Below are 16,684 nucleotides of genomic sequence, written 5' to 3'. Positions count from 1 at the left end.
GTTCACTATGTTATTTTGGGATATCAAACAATAATTGTCTAGTTTATAAAATTAATGAATAATTTATCACTTTATATCTGTTTTACCCTTGCTATTACATACAGTTCATTTTTCAACATTTAGATGACTTATATTTAATAAGTGTGATTTGGTAAAATTATCTCTATCATTTACTGCTTCTTAATTACTGTCTCAAGTCAATAGTGAACAACTATTATTAGACATCGGAGTATAAACTAAGAGAAATAATTATTAATTTAGAAATTTTGTGAATATCCACAAGTTTTTTTTTTTTTAATGAATATCCACAAGTTAAGGAATTAAAATTGAACTTTTTAAGTTATTGAAGATTAAATGTACTTAATCAGATATTACAAGGATTAAAATTAAATTTTATCAATAATCAAAGGACTAAAAATGTTATTAATCCCAATAAAAATTAAGGAATGAGAGACAGAGTGTGTGTCTCTGTATTTTCTTTCTTTTGTCAGTTTCTGCTTAGCTTCTGAAATTTAGGGTCCCTTCAAATTCCTCTCTCTGTTTTTCAGTTCTTTTACTTATATTAAACCAAAGCAGAATTTTACTTTATTCTGAAAAATCTTAGCTTTTTTCACTGTTAATCTTTTCAGAAAAACATGAATGTGTGTGAAATACTCATGAAGAGACACAACTAGGGATGTTCTGTTTGTTTGTTTTTTCACCATTTGCATTATAGTTTTGTGTGTGTGTATGGTCAAGAAAAGCTTAAAGGTGGAGTCTTTGGTATCTCTTCTAATGGAAAATTGTAAGTCTTTCATTTAAAATTTTCATCTTCTTTTTTTTATATTAGAAATGTTTTTCATTCAGAGGTAGATGCAGGTTTAAGTTATCGGGTTTATCTGAACTCAGTACTTTTGATACGTTCGTTAAAATTATGATAAATAGTAGAGATTGTTGTTATTCTTAAAGATTGAATCTTTGTAGAGTTCAAATCCTGGATCCCCATATGAGTTTCTTGATGTTTATTCAAATGCTGTGGCTTTTGATATTTATTATTGTGCAAAGTTCGAATTTTTCTTAAATTTTTGTGGTTGAGTTCTGTCCACATTTGAAATTTTGTGAACCTGCTATTTCTTGTTCAAGATTTGGTTGAATCTTTTTGTTCACTGCAAAAGTTTCAATCTTGCTGTAAGATCTGATATAATACTGGTCTTTTTACATGTTGAAGCTGTGATTCTGTCATTATTTCTTCTTTTTCTTCTTCTGAGTTCCAGTTTTATTTTCTTTTTGCATTTTTGTTTCCTACATGAATTTTATTGGCCTTTTCTTTAGAAAGCAGCATTTCAGAACTGGGATTTGTATGAATATTTGGAGGAATAAAGTTTACTGTACATGTTTGAATCTAGTCATAGTTGCGCGGTGAGGATTTTCACTAAGGAGGTTCGGAATAGATTCTCAGTTGTGTCAAGGTGGTTCAATATGCAATATATACACATAAATATCAGATTTGATCTTACATATACAACGTACTTCTCCGACGAGAGGGATTTGGATGAACCCCTTCCACCACCTGGCTCCACTCCTAATGATAAGAGTCACATAATAGCTCTTTTTTTATTTGAAGGAATAGTGAACTGTTTGTTTCTTTGCTATGTGGTGATTACTTGTCCAAAAAAGACAGAAGTTTAATTTATTTTAATTTATGTTATTTTGGGGATATTTATAATTTATGGGATCTGCTTACTTCATAGCTTTTCATTTGACTTTTGAACTATCAATCCCTTCTTCTCTCTGCATTTCCAAATGTGGGAGTTATTAATCATATCAATATCTTCAATAATTATGTAAGAGAACACTTTGGTCAAACTACTTTCTGAGTTCCTTTTTAGAACAGTCATTTTTTTCCTTTCCCTTTTTTGACCTATGTTGCTTGGACTTTCCAAAAATGTTGCCTCACCCGTATCAGATCTCCGCAAAAGCACACGCACCCACACACCCGTTGATTTTTTTGAAGAGTCCAAGCAACATAGATTTTTGACCTAGTTTTGGACTAGAAAATCATCAGAATGAGGATTAGGAGATTATCTAAGTATACAGTTTGAAACCAGTACATCGGCAAAGATGAAGAAGTGTCAACTCCATTTAATGCTTTTCAACTTAGGTAGAAATTGACATTATATAGTTAAAGATAATAATCAATGTGTCTTCTTGTTTTTGTTTTGTTTGAGGGACGCTTGTTATGGTTAATAGTTAATGAATAATCTGTCTGATCTATGCTTGTACACAATTAGATTGTCTATATCAGTACAAGGCCGTCTGGTTGCATTAGTTATACAGGGCTTAATTTAACGTTTAAGTATTCATGTATTAGTAGTCATTGTATTGTCTATCTTCTATCTCGCATAAAATTGACTCATAACTTATACTTGTTTTAATAACCAAACACCATATTTGGTGTGCTAATTTTTATACAAAGCAACTAAAAAGCTACCAAACATGATATTGTATTAGTTATGCTAGTTTTAATACATGAATAATTCCCTTCCTAATCAACAACCAAACAACCCTGTTGTGTATTAGCAAATATCTATTAAATGAGCTAATTAAAATTGAACTTCCAATTCTGCTTTTGAATTAAAGTATGTAGATGTAAGAAAGAGCTGCAATAATGGATGCAGACTACTGAGGATTACATACTAGAGTTAGTTGTTTCCTACTTATGCCACAAAGTTGACTTTCTTGGAAATGAAAGAGATGGATATATTCTTTCTTTTCTTTAACTTCCCTCTCTCCTCTCTCTCCCAACTGAAGATTCCTTCTGACATAATCTTTTATGGGAAGTTCCTCACAACTGTTCTATGTTCACTTAACTTGGTTTGTTTAAATATTCATTTGTTAATTGAACAATTCAAACTTTGAGAAGTCATAGTAGGGCCTTGTCGCAATGGCCGGTGATTAAAATGGAAGGTGGCAACAGCTATATATTTATATATTATCCTAAAAGGATCAAGCTGTATCATAGAATAGCTAGCATGACTAGTAAAAGCAGGCTGTTAGCTAAATATTTTCCAATGTAATACACAAAAAGAGTCTGAAATTGTGTGATATGTCTGTTTTAAGGAATTAAAAGTGCATGGACAAAGGGTTGTAATGTGCTACGTCAAGTGCAATGGTTGTAATGCTCTGATGTGAAGTTGGATGGAGAACATTTGGTACGAAAGATTTGGTAATAAGTTATAATGCACATAATTCATGGCATGCCAATAAAAAAAAGTTGGTTTTTGGATGGATGATATGTAGTCAGATAGAGCAAGCACATTGTAGTTTGTTACCAGCATGTTGTTCTTCCCTCTGGTTTCATATATAATGCATTAGATCTCTCAGAAGACAGCTTCCAGGTTAGCAAACAGTATGTGCCATATTATACGTGGTCTTGGTCAATTATGTAACATTTCATGTTTCCCTCTAAATCTTTTTATAGAAACCCAGTGATTTTGTTTAGCAAAGTAGTTTAAATAAGGAAATTTCTTGAAAGCACAAGGCTAATGTTTTCATCAAATGGGTTGGTCTTGTTTTTGTACTGGTGTACTGGCACACATGAAAAAAACTAGTTTTTGTACTTATCATTATCATATGGTTACTAGTTCTAATTTGAGACGAACTTGTATATGATCCAAATCTGTATGTCAACTTGATTTATGGAGGTGACGAAACTAGAATGATATGCTCTTTTAGATGGAAAACATGCCCTAGTGATTTATCCTTTTGCTTTGCCGTTCTCATACTTAACTGATATCATTGGTTGATACATAGAAACATTGCATGATTGAACTTCATCTGCTGCAAGTTTCTATTAAATCGTTGGAATTGTATTGTGAGAAAACAGCTATGATTATTTATCTTGGTACAAGATTCTTTCATTGGTACATTACTAATTTTCTCTTTGCATTTTTTCTTTTCTTGTTCTGAAGACTGACTTCTTAAACTTTATTATGAAGCCTTATGCATTTCTGTTAATGCAGATGTACAAGACGCCGGTGGGCTTTGAGTGAATCTTATTTTGCATAGTAAAAGGAAAATGTCATTAAAATCAAAGAAAGGATGGAAATCAGGCATGCCTCTCCGTCTGAAGACCAAATCATCAGCACATTTTTGTTTGCTCCCCAAAACGAAGTCGGATCGTTTTGCTCCTGGTGAGACACCAGTTTGTCTCAATGTGTATGACTTGACACCAATGAACAACTATGTCTACTGGGCTGGTTTTGGCATCTTCCATTCTGGTGTGGAAGGTAAGAGATATTATTTAAGTGTGCACCTAGGGAAATTATCCTTTCCTTGTAAATATATGGTTCTATATGGATTTTTTTCCTATTTTAAACCTCGATTTTACTAATTGATTAATGAGAGAATTGCATCTACAAGATGATATGTACCACATTATCATATGTTTGTCTGTCGTATATTTCATTTAGCTTTAATGAGATTAAAAATGTTTGTGATGTTTAAATTCAGGATCTGAAACTTGCCTCTAGGGTATATCATGTAACGAAGACAACAACTTACCATTGTAATCTCACAAATGAGGTCTAGGGAGGATAGTGTGTATGCAGCCTTACCCCTACCTTATGAAGGTGAAGAGGTTGTTTCCGATAGACTCTCGACTCGAGTAAAGCAGATTCAAGAATACAAGTGAGTAAAACAAATATAGTAACGTAGAAGCCATGCGAAAAATAATTTAGAAGAGAACAAGTAGCAACAACAAAATGTACGATAACTGAAGCAAAGGAAACAACATGTAACAATAAAATCGAAGAATGAGACAGTAGGAGAGTAATAATATTGATAGGGGAACTAGATAATACTTGACTACCTACTAACCTTTTACCATAATCCTCGACCTCCATATCCTCCTATCTAGGGTCATGTCCTCGGTAAGTTGCAGGTGTGTCATGTATTGTCTAGGGTATATTCATGTAGTATACCCTAGAACTGTTTCATTCTCAGTTTGAATCTCTATATGATTGGTAAATATATGAGCATGCATTGGAGCTTATTCGCAACGTTTTCATGTCTAATAAATATTTGGTTTGCATCACAGTTTGTTTGTAGATTTCTACTTTTGACGTGTTATAGCATTTGACACCTCTCAGTTCATCTTTGAATGCTTCCTGAAGAAGATAATTATGCAGTTTTGGTTCTATAGATATCACCTCTTTTCATCTCGAGTGTTCACTTGGTACCTGCAATCTGTTTCTCATTGAAAAAAATGCAGTTTTTGCAAGTTCTTTGAGTCCAATGAAACCTCAAGGTTCTCCGAATATTCCACTAGCATGTGAAGCTTGAGATGAAAATGATTCTGTGCTACTGCTAAGAGAAGACACGTCTCTAACTCAAATCTTGGACGTGCCAGCAATTTTCTTCTATGCCTCATATTTTTGAACTTCAACTAATGTAACATTTACTTCACAGTTCATGGTGTAGAGTACGCATTTGGAGCTCATGATTACCCAACCAGTGGTGTCTTTGAAGTTGAACCGCGACAATGTCCAGGATTTAAGTTTAGGAAGTCAATATTTGTTGGAACTACAAAGCTGGATCCGAATCAGGTTAGAGAGTTCATTGAGCATCAAGCTGCTGCCTACAATGGTGACTCCTATCACTTGATCGTGAAGAACTGCAACCATTTTTGCAAGGATATATGCCACAAGCTGACCGGGAAAAAGATTCCAAAATGGGTGAACAGGCTTGCAAAATTAGGTAACCTTTGCCATTCCACCACTCTTTATTTTGCTGTGTCTTCAGTTAATATTGCCCAGAATGTGTTCTGGCTTTTAATTATCATCAATTTATGTGGTTCATAGAGCAATAAATCATATCTTTTGTTTCTTTCTATGCTTCACAACAAAAATCCATTTTCCCTCCATCTTGGCACTCAAGTCCTTACGTGCAGTATTAATTACAGATCAAAAGGTTCCATTTACCATTGATTCAGTTATAGTACACAAATTTGGTGGCTTCTCTTGCTCTATATGATATTATTGCATATGTCCGGCAAGTAATTAATCTCGAATTCCCATTTTAGAGATATAACTCTTCATTTTTAGAACGCTACTTTCCTGAAATAGAACATTTACATCTCTAAGTAAGTATATCTTTGTCCATATTTTGGTTTTCCTTCCACGGAAAGTATAGCTAAAAGCATTGTACAATTTTGTTTCCATAAGTTTGTTAACAGTATCTATGAGATTTATATGTCACTGGACCTAATCAGACCTTGAGAAAAGTTGTCTTGTATACTTGCGCAATCTCAAGCACATTATCTGCTTATGATGATGCTACTTGAGATGATATTCATAAATAAAAATGATAACTTCATATTGCCATTTAGCCAATGTGGATGAGTCTCACCTCCTGAATGTACAGGATATATGTTCCTTTTTGATGTCCTATTTGAAAAGAAAAAACAAAGATTGAGTGTTCATATTTTCTAGAAAAGCTTATTAACTACTACTCCTATTCCATTTCGTGTCGCATATTTTCCTTTTTAGTCTGTTCCCAATATGTTATCTATCTTTTTCCTTGGTTGTGGTGAAATTTTGTTTTATCTAGTGAGGAACAGTTTCACTCAACGTCAAATGATCAAAGCTAAAAGCTTTAGGCATCTAAGAATGACACATTTCTATTGAGAACTCTTTACCCCCCCCTAATGGCATGCTATTATAGCCATAAAAGCGTCATAGCTGGCCATAAGTTCCAAAAATACTTTACTTTGTGCCCTAATAAGCACCGCGGTATAAAACAAAATGGAAAAAGTATTGTTCATGATATGCTGCTTCTTCTTTTTTTTGTCTGCGTAGGTTCAGCATTCAACTGCATGTTACCTGAGGCTTTGAAAGTTGCTGCTGTCGAAGACGAACCAAATGGCCCAGAGTATGATAGTGAGAAGAGAAGGCTGAGAAGTGCTTTCAGTTGTTTTTCTTCGATTTCAACGAGACAACAGAAGCTATCTGCTGTCAAAGACGTACCAAATGGCCCAGAATATGATGGTGAGAAGAGAAGGCTGAGAAGTGCTTTCAGTTGTTTTTCTTCGATTTCAACGAGACAACAGAAGCTATCTACGTCTTCGTTATTTCTACAGTCACCCGTTAAAGGCTGCTTACCTTCGTTGGAGTTGAGAAAGTCTACCAAATGCTCTTCAAAGGAAAAGCAAACATAATGTACTCTCTTGTGATCACATTTTCCTTGATGAAAAAAAAATTGTGAAGGCTACCCCATATGGTATTTTGAGAAAACTATAGAATGATAGATTTACATTCTTTAAGAAGGTATACTATGTGTAATGTGGCATTGCCAGTATATACAATTTGTGTTCCTTGTTTGGTCCCTTGTACCTTGAGTAATTTTCTGCTTCGTTCATCGATTGATCACACGAGTATGCATCCACATAAAATAACAACCCACTTTCCACGCCGTTCTACTGAGAGATGCAACATGTTGAAAAAGTCTGATGATTTGGTGGGATGATATATTTGTATATTCCTCATCTCTGCAACATGAAAATGTCCAGTTTTCCAGTTTAAGTTGCTGTTACTTTTTACTGCAGAATACTACAATTGTTTCAACTGTAAGTCGTTAACATCTGTGTAGGCTGTTAGGCAATATGAGGGAGATCATGTATCTATCGTTGCTCATTTTTTTCGTAGAGAAAGATAAAGCTTACATTATCGCGTAATATTTTCTAGTTACCTTGGTGAAATGTGGCACTATAAATAGCTTGTTACTTTTGCACACCTTACCCACATAAGCTCACTTTTTTGTGTTATGAACTTTGGCATAATATATTGATCAAATTAGTTCATCATAGGGAGAAACGTAATAAAGATGTGATGCTAAGAATTACTGGACCAAATTTACAGAACAGGATGATAACATCAATGGCATCTCTGTCCTCTCTCTTTCGAATGACAATCTTCAACAGCATACAAAATATATCGATGGTATTGCATCTGCACAACACCCACCCAACAACCGTGTCTCCCTCCAGTGACAATCTTCAGTAGCATACAAGGCATACAGAAAAGAGACAGAGAAATAAACACTTCAAGATGTGAGAAATGATATTTGAGATAGTGTTGATGTGCCTCCAACATACTTGATTTCTGATCTTTGAATACATTTAGCCAAAAACAAAAAAAATGAACAAGAACCTTGAGTACTCCTGATAACCAAAAAGTAGGTGAAGAAGCGACTTCTATGTCTTAGCTCAGGAGCAATCGTCAAGGAAAATTAGTGGGGAGTCTATTCACATTCCGGAAGAGAGGGAAGACACTAACCTAATCTTGGGAGTTACATTCAACCCAGCCAGCAGCACTAGCTGCTACACTGAATTCACCTTTTTGGGTCTGTCAAAACGGAAGGTAAAATGAATAGGAAACAGAGATATTTGAGCATGTAACCACTGGCTGTGGCCAAAGAATGTTGTCCATAGGTCCATTTTCATTGATATAGACACAAAGAATGCTTCATCTGGATAAGCTATCTTCATATAACTTTTGCAAATAATAGAATCACAGAATGAATATACAGATGGCGAACCCGAATTACTGTTGACAAAACAAACCTGCAGGAACACCAAAGAGATTCTTCAGATAAACAAATGTCCAAAGATGTTTGTTAAAACATTGCCTAATTGTCATGTAACACATGATATACAACACATACAACCTCTCAAACTGGAAACCTGAACAACAAATGTCCACCCAGGATATCAACAAAGACAGAACACCCAAATTTTATTATTTTAGACAATAGAGGACAACCGCACTGTCATTATATTCAGAAACAACACAATTAGCATCACACTTGGATTAGATATCTTTTCAGTGCCCAGGCGATGAAATTATCAATCGTCTTTCTGATGGAAAACAGTAGGCATGCTATTATTACCATTGAGAGCAGCATGATATACTCGCTTCTCTGCCAAACCAATATCTGAAAGTAACAAATTACCCTGCAAGACCAGAGGAATGAGATCATCAATCCGCACACAAGTATACAGAGGATTGAAATTACCCTGTAATAAATTCACTTATTTACTTTACATGCCTAGGGAGAACACAAGGGGAGGTGAAAAGAATACTACTTTATAAAGATAAGCATCTGTTGTTTGCAGTGCAGAGATCATGATACTTAGCTCTTACTTTCAAGGAATACAAACATAAGAGCACAGGAATAATGGGAGACTCTCCAAATTGTGAAGGACCGGACTCCTATTTTCTAAAGACAATTTCAACATAAACTCAATAAGGGACATAGCTTGCCATGTCCAGATTGCAGAGAAATATATCCGCTTTCTACAAAACCACATCTTATGAGCAGGAAGCATTGAATGAAATTTCATTCTTACAAAATGGTCAATGAACTATGAAGTATGTTCCTCTAATTGTAGTGGGGGAGAGGGGCATAAAACTAGCAAATCATATTTCTAACAGGTCTCCAGATTTACTTTAGGTTCCTACTCTTCGAATATGAAGATTGAGCTTGTCATTAAGGTAAAATTGCATGCAAAACATACCTCATGAGCCATCAACCTCCGAACATTCTCAGCATAAAGTCTAGGGTCATCCTTTTCTTGCTGAGAAGGGTAGTAAACAGGTAACCAAGTTGCCTCCAAATAATTTACAAATTGACAGAGAAGGAGAATCACATGCCGAGCCTGCAAAAGGAATTGCATTTTCATCCTAGGAATAAGAACCAGTCTCATATAATTCATGACTTTATTTAACAGTATAACACTGATGACTATGAACAATTATTATAAATGTAACCAATCCACCATATAATTAGATGCATATCCCAACAAGAACTTTTGTGCAATCAGCGTATATTCATATATCAGAACAAATATTCAGGTATTGGATACTTAATTTTCCTTGCGGTAACGACTAACTTGGTGCCACAAAGTTCATCTAAGAAATTTATCATTTGTCTATTTTGTGGTCAAGAAACCAAGATCCCGACAAAGTAGTACAATTCTATAATCCGTATCTGTATTCTGTTACACTAACTGTCAGAACAGGAAAATTATAATGCAGTATTCATTTGCACAGAAGCAGGAAAACAATTAATACATGGCTGAATGCAAGAAAATGATAATTCTTAAAACCAAAACAAGCAACATAACATGTTTTAAGATGAACAAAAAAGACAATCATTGGTGTTAGGAGGGAGCATGAATATTAGCCTGTATCTGTAACAAAGCACAGTATTATGAAACTGAATCATTCACTGAAGATGGAGTACTACCTAGTGGCAGAGTGTCCTAAAATGACAAAGCACGTTTCAAATCACCAAATACTTACCCCCGATATAGAGTCCCATGCAGGACTTAATCTCTGGTACGGATATCTTAGTATCACAGGTTGCACTGGAGCTCCTGAGAGAAATGCGCCACTCTTGAATGGAAGGAGAAAATCACCATTTGTGGTTGTGCCCTCTACAAGGAAAAAGATAACAGATCAAAACTGTAGTAAACCATCAGAAGTTGATTTTTGCAAGAGAATCTAAGAAATAAATTAAAAGCTCTAGCTTAAAAGCTGGTCATCAAACTAGCTTTTAACCACTTTTTGGCTTATTTTGGTGTTTGGTCTTTAAGCCAAGTGCTTTTAAAAGCTAAAACAAACCAAAATATATTATATAAACACCTCTAACTTATGGCTCTTCAGTATAAAAGCTCTTTAAGTTTGACCAAGTGTTTTACTTTATTATCCCTTAACATTTTTACAACCCCAAAATATCCTTCAGCTTCTCTTTCAAATGTACACCGAATCATAATGTTATGAACGCTGATTCATTTCATTCTTTGAAGCAAAAAAAAAAACCCTCCAAAATCAAATTTTTGACAGAGAGTTCTTGAAATGCTGGACGTCAATCACAGATCAAGTCTATACAGGTAGAAACTTTTAAGCATATTAAAGAAGTCTCATATTACAACTATACCCAAGGTTTAGATATAATAGAAGACCAAAATATAATTTGACTAAAGAATGTTTGAATTCATTAAATAAGTCTAATAGATTCTTGATCTATCAACTCAATGAACAACTTCACATCATTCAAATTAGTAAAAGCTTTCACCAAAAAAAATTAGTGGAAGAAGATCATGTCCATGAGGAAAAGAATAAAGTCTGGTGAAGTACAAACAGCTAGAAAAATTTTAGGTATACTCATAACATTAAATAAATGCCAAAGATGTGATATCCCTCTCTATCTACCTCTCTTTCACTGTGCAAAAGAACCCATATCTACCATCACTCATCTATGAACTGATCAGTGTTAAGCAGAAAAATATTGGTAGAAGAAATGTGCAGTAAAATGTGAGACACAAGTCAGTCGGTTGGTGCACTAAAAGCAACATTGACCTGGAAAAAGCAGCATGATTGGTGCAGATTTGTTCTGGTGAGCTTCACGAATCCTTTCATTTACAACACCTGCAATTGTATAAGTTTAATCCCAAGGATGTGGCAAAAATTAAAGCTGCATTCCATATGAAAAGGAGGAGAGGGTAAAGGACAAGGGGAAAGCTGGAAAGAGGTAAAAAATATATGATCAAAGAATATCCTACTGTACATTCCAATACAAGAGAAAAGGCTATATTTTTGCCCTATTCAGCTTGCTTACTACCACTATAGAAAAGACACTGAAGATCAAATCCTTACTGCTTTTAGTCACCTATGTGTAAAGCCTAACACTGAAGTTAAATGCCATTAAGAAGAGGGTTCTACTACATCTATGGAAGTGTCATGGTGCAGAAGATTTTACCTTGAGGTTTCCGGACACACCAAATCTATATAGCAATAAACATTTCCATGACTCCAAAATAGTTTTTGTAAAAGAAATTCAACCGCCTTGATTGAAAAAGACTCCCTCTATCCCATTTTATCTAACTTCTTTTCACTAAGCCTGAAGTTTAAGATACTATTATTTTAACTTGTATACTATATAAGGAGTGATGGAATTAAGCCAATGGTTTAGAAGTTCACAAAGGAATTAACTAAATGGTTTAATAGGTAGTTTAATGAAATAAATATCAGTTAAAATGTAAAAAGTCACCAATTTGAATCCTCAAAACCAAGTAAAAATTGTGTCATTACTAACATGCTGTCAAACATCAAGAAATACAAAAGTGTCATACATATAATAGAAGGTGTAAAAAAGTTATCCTTCCCCCATCTTCTAAGACATGAAGGTTGCAAAAGCTTGCTTGATGTAAAGCGAAACTAAATTATCATTCTAAATTTCTGCATTCATTGTGTGACTTAGACAAATCAATAATGCAAAGTTCTATACAAGATTACTTTCTCTTATTTCCTCAAACAAACGAGCTATATTATTGTACCAAATCTAGTGCAATATCTTTATTACCTGAGACACCTTTAAAATCAGGTGATTTAGATTCCCTCTGGACGTAGACACAGCCAAGGCACTTGCTGAAAAAAAAATATCAACAATCACTAAGAATTGTATGGAGTTTGTGATGATCCATCAACTCTTGCAGACCAAGCATATGTATGTCATGTGAATTATGTGAAAAGTTCAATATATCAGATTCACGTATTGTTCGAGAGGGAAAGTGAATAAAAATTATACTTAGATGTACTATGGTAGATAGTGTATAAAAGTACTCCACATCTAGTAGATGTATCTACGTACATTGAATGGTATGAATAAAAAAGTCTTAGATGTAAGACATTTGACTTCAAACATTCTCTCTATATCTTCTTTAATGTTTCTCTTTCTTTCAACAATTTTATACTAGAAGATAAAGGAATATGTAATAACCACTAATAAATACATTCCATATATTAATAAATACTATAACTAACCTGATTAGACCAACCAGAGGAAGCTTAGCCACTGATCTCTTCAGCAATAAAAACAAAAAGAAGCAAGGTCAGGAGATTAAGCAAAGTGTGCCCAAAGTGGCTCCATCGAACAAAAAATAGTTGTCTAAATCTCATTTTACCAAGATTGTAAAAGAAGTCACAGACCTTTGCAACAAAGCTAGGAAATGAGGAAGACTTGTGATACAATATATCCAGGTACGAAATGTGGTTTGACACAATTGCCCCTGGTCTTTCAAGTTCTTCAGCCTGCAGTTTTGATCCATCCTGACAAAGAGAAAAAAATGTATCACGTCACAGATCAAAGCAGGTGAAAACCAGGAATATTAGTTAAACAACAATTTAAGAAGAAAATGTGTTCACAAAACCACAGATCAAATGAACCAACAACATAACCAGTGTAATCCCATAAGTGGGATTTGGGGAGGGTAGGATCTACGCAGACTTTAACCCTACCCTTGGTGGGGTAGAGAGGCTGACCTCGAGTTGATCGACAATACAGATCAATAGAACCAAACTTCTATAGGTACGTGTGTATAAGCATAAGATTAGGTTATAACATTGTTTAATTATGAACCAGAGTAAGTTCATGTAAAATTGCTAGAAGTTCCTTCTTTAACCAGTCCAACTGTAGTTGGTTAAAAGAAAAACTAAGAAGAATATGCGTTGACAAATCTACAGATCAGATGAACCAAGCTTATCTACTAATCATCCATATATTAGTGTGAATAAGCAGAAAATAAGGGTACAGCGCAGCATTACTTATGAACCAGTAAAGGCACTTAATCAAGTAAAATTGCTAGGTACTCCTTTAACTGGTTCAACAATTTTACTCAACCCAAAAGTAAAGGTAAGATCATCCAATGACCAATTGTTTATGACTTCTCATTTTTTTCTACTTGCTATTCAATTGCATCCAATTGCATAATGGTAATATAGAGGTGCCCTAGTAATTCTTCTGCAGCACGTACCCAACAGCCAACACTATGCAACCCTCCCTCCCCTCAATATACACATCCATCCCAAATATCTCGGCAACCAAAATAAATACCAAAACTTTTAGGTTTGTTCCCCCCAAAAAAAAAAAAAAAAACTTTTAGTAGGAGCAAGTTTCTACTTATGCATGCCCAACTTAAGTGATGTACCTCAAGATTGAATTAGAAAAATAAACATTCAATAACTACAACTAAATCAGTACATACCAACCTTAAACTAGTGGGGTCGCCTTTGTGGATCAACATCCATTCCATTAGGAAACCCTTCACCCTCCTTTTTTGGTCAACACTCACTAGAGGAAGAAAAAACAGCACCTAAGCAGTAATAATAATTTTTAAAAAGTCCTCCTTATGTTTCAATTTATACTTATTACTTTCCTTTCTAATATGTTTAAAGAAGAATGTATTTTTCCTCTCTTTTTTGTAACTTACAATTCCAATTTTCCGTGCATGTTTAAGCCTGCGAGATTAAAGCACATTTTGGTACATTGTGCAAATCAAAACAGACAAATAAATTGAAAAGTACTAGGGAGTACCAAAGTAAGCTCCTTGACTTCCCTCATCTAATACATAAAGATAAATGAGTATTCCAATGAGTAAATAAACATAAGGGCAAGACAAACTACTTCGAAAATTACGCTTAAAAGCTAAACATCAAAATTAAATATACCTCATTATTTGAGTTGCCATTGAGATTAATAGGCTGATAAGTTTCATGTATCCAATAGAATCCAAAAACGAAAAGCATAACTCTTGACAGAAACATCCCACTCTGCATCATAACAGTCCTTCTCCACCCACCCGTATGTGCATAATCCTCCTGCTCATCCTCACGATTCGGAGCCCAAAACGCTGTACAAATCTTACAAATCAAATAATACACCACCAAAACAGTCGTTGCCCCAATAACTCTCATCGGAACAAGCGTCACCAATGCAATACCCAAAAGCACCTTCTCTGTCCATGGCAGTTCGCCCCGACCCATTATCCCGTACACATCATGCCTCACGTATGGCGCGTACTTCTTCTCTAATTCCTCAATACTAGGGCTTGATGACTGCGATTGAACTTGGAGTTGAGGGTTAGTCGGGTCGGGTTTCAAAAGCGGACGATCATCTTTGGTGGATCCTTCATCAATGGATTCGGGTTGTGATGGTCGGGTTGTTTCGGGTTGTGGTAATTTCTGGAGTTCGGACTCCATTTTTTCCGGTGCCCGGTGATTGATTCTCAACGGGATGCTATCTTCTTATTCTTCTTTATTGGATAGCCATGGTTGTTAATGTTTTTTTCCAGAAAAAGCAATTTGTTCGTAGATCTGGGTAACTCTATAATTTTTTCTGTAGAGAAAAAAATAAAGAAGAAACAAATTCAATAAAGTATTAGAAGTTTAAATTAATAGCACTTTCTCATCTCTTCTTTTGTTGTAACTATAATCATGTCCCACAACTTTATAGTATTGCATTTACATACCTCTTTTTCTTCTTTTTTTTTATATTGTGATGTTTCAGACGCACTCTGTTATATTCTAATTCTAAATAAATAAAAGTAGTTAAATACTTTCCTTCGTTCATTTTTTATTGTTCTCCGTAAACTTGTTGATATGTTAAAAGTGTTAAGTAAAAGTAAAGTTATATTTTTCTAAAGTAGTGAACAAGTAAAAATGAATGAAGATGGCAGAGAATACTATTTTGTTTGAAAAGAAACGATGAAATTACGAGTATCTAAATAACTCATTCAATTTTCGACATGAATTATGATATTAATTTCTTGAATTATTGAAATAAAACTATATATTTCGAAATTATTTGAATATTATATATTATAGTATTTATCTAGTAATATAAAAATATTTTTAAAATAATATTATTTACATATGAACATGAAATAAGTAAAAAATTCACTTTTTTTTAAAAAAAAAACACTTGTTAAGAAAATATTTTTCATCGTACCGAACACACCCTTAATCTTCATTCCTCCGACCTACTCTTCTCAAAGGGAAGTAATGTTATGTCTTTCAAGTTATTACAACTATAGTTAGATGAGCATGCTTTGAAGTAAAACATATTGTTTCTGCTCATGTATATTTATGTCTTATTGTACTCCTAAGAAAATATATTTGTCGTTATATTTATTTTAAATTATTTGATTATAGTGTGTTTATCATGATAAAAAAGAGGGAGTGGGGCATATTAGTACTTTTTAGAGTTTAGTTTGAATATTAAACATTAAAATGGTTAAATTAAATTATATAGAAAGGAAGATGACTATTATAGAACGGACCAAAAGTGTAATTCAATTAATTGATCGCGCATAATTGGACTATACAAGAAATAATAGGGTTGATATATGGAAAGGCTTAGAAAATAGAGGACTAGATATTAAGAGTTTTCAGAAGGAAAAAGAAGTTATTCACGTGGAAAGCAAGTTGAGAATAGGACGGAAAGTAGGGATGGGCATAACTATTAAAAATTGAAAAGTTGAACCAAATTGAATTAATTTAATTTTGATTTTTCGATTCGATATTGATTTAACGGAAAAGGGTTTGAAATATATTCGAAATTGATGTAATAATTTAAAATTTTGGGTTGGACCTATTACTCATGCACTATTTAATAATGTATTTTAAAGATATATATATAGGTGCACACAGGGGCGGACCCATGTGAAGGTTAGGGGTTCACCCGAACCCCTCGTCGAAAATTTTTACTGTATTACAAGAGTTATTTATGATTTTACGAGTACATATATTAAACTCAACCCCCTCAAAATAAATAAAAGCATGATTCAGTGGCTAAGGGGTTCAACTTT

At 34.1% G+C, this 16,684-nt stretch overlaps 2 protein-coding genes across 5 annotated transcripts; one reads left to right on the top strand and one right to left on the bottom strand.

The window, feature by feature from the left end:
* Positions 1 to 478: 478 nt before the first annotated feature.
* LOC102591447 (deSI-like protein At4g17486) lies at positions 479 to 7,367 on the top strand. 3 transcript variants are annotated; one of them, XM_006367245.2, is made up of 4 exons: positions 479 to 784; positions 4,002 to 4,268; positions 5,449 to 5,736; positions 6,837 to 7,367. In XM_006367245.2, the coding sequence occupies exons 2-4, from the start codon at positions 4,058 to 4,060 to the stop codon at positions 7,193 to 7,195; spliced, it is 858 nt and encodes a 285-aa protein (XP_006367307.1). In that variant the 5' UTR covers positions 479 to 784; positions 4,002 to 4,057; the 3' UTR covers positions 7,196 to 7,367. The 3 variants fall into 3 exon arrangements, with proteins under 3 accessions (XP_006367307.1, XP_015160843.1, XP_015160842.1); XM_015305357.1 differs by lacking the exon at positions 479 to 784 and adding an exon at positions 3,104 to 3,191; XM_015305356.1 differs by lacking the exon at positions 479 to 784 and adding an exon at positions 3,256 to 3,377.
* Positions 7,368 to 8,071: 704 nt separating this feature from the next.
* On the bottom strand, positions 8,072 to 15,238 carry LOC102590874 (lysophospholipid acyltransferase LPEAT1). Of its 2 annotated transcripts, XM_006367244.2 has the most exons (9): positions 14,547 to 15,238; positions 13,029 to 13,148; positions 12,864 to 12,901; positions 12,403 to 12,467; positions 11,400 to 11,468; positions 10,341 to 10,474; positions 9,554 to 9,694; positions 8,926 to 8,989; positions 8,072 to 8,599 (listed from the first exon to the last, which is right to left on the bottom strand). In XM_006367244.2, exons 1-9 carry the CDS (start codon positions 15,075 to 15,077, stop codon positions 8,580 to 8,582), a joined length of 1,182 nt encoding a protein of 393 aa, XP_006367306.1. In that variant the 5' UTR covers positions 15,078 to 15,238; the 3' UTR covers positions 8,072 to 8,579. The 2 variants fall into 2 exon arrangements, with proteins under 2 accessions (XP_006367306.1, XP_006367305.1); XM_006367243.2 differs by lacking the exon at positions 8,072 to 8,599 and having other exon boundaries at positions 8,601 to 8,989.
* Positions 15,239 to 16,684: the final 1,446 nt, after the last annotated feature.

The sequence above is a fragment of the Solanum tuberosum genome, unplaced genomic scaffold, assembly GCF_000226075.1.
Source record: "Solanum tuberosum cultivar DM 1-3 516 R44 unplaced genomic scaffold, SolTub_3.0 scf00754, whole genome shotgun sequence".
Lineage (NCBI taxonomy): Eukaryota > Viridiplantae > Streptophyta > Magnoliopsida > Solanales > Solanaceae > Solanum > Solanum tuberosum.
This window is presented reverse-complemented; position numbering and strand designations above follow the sequence as displayed.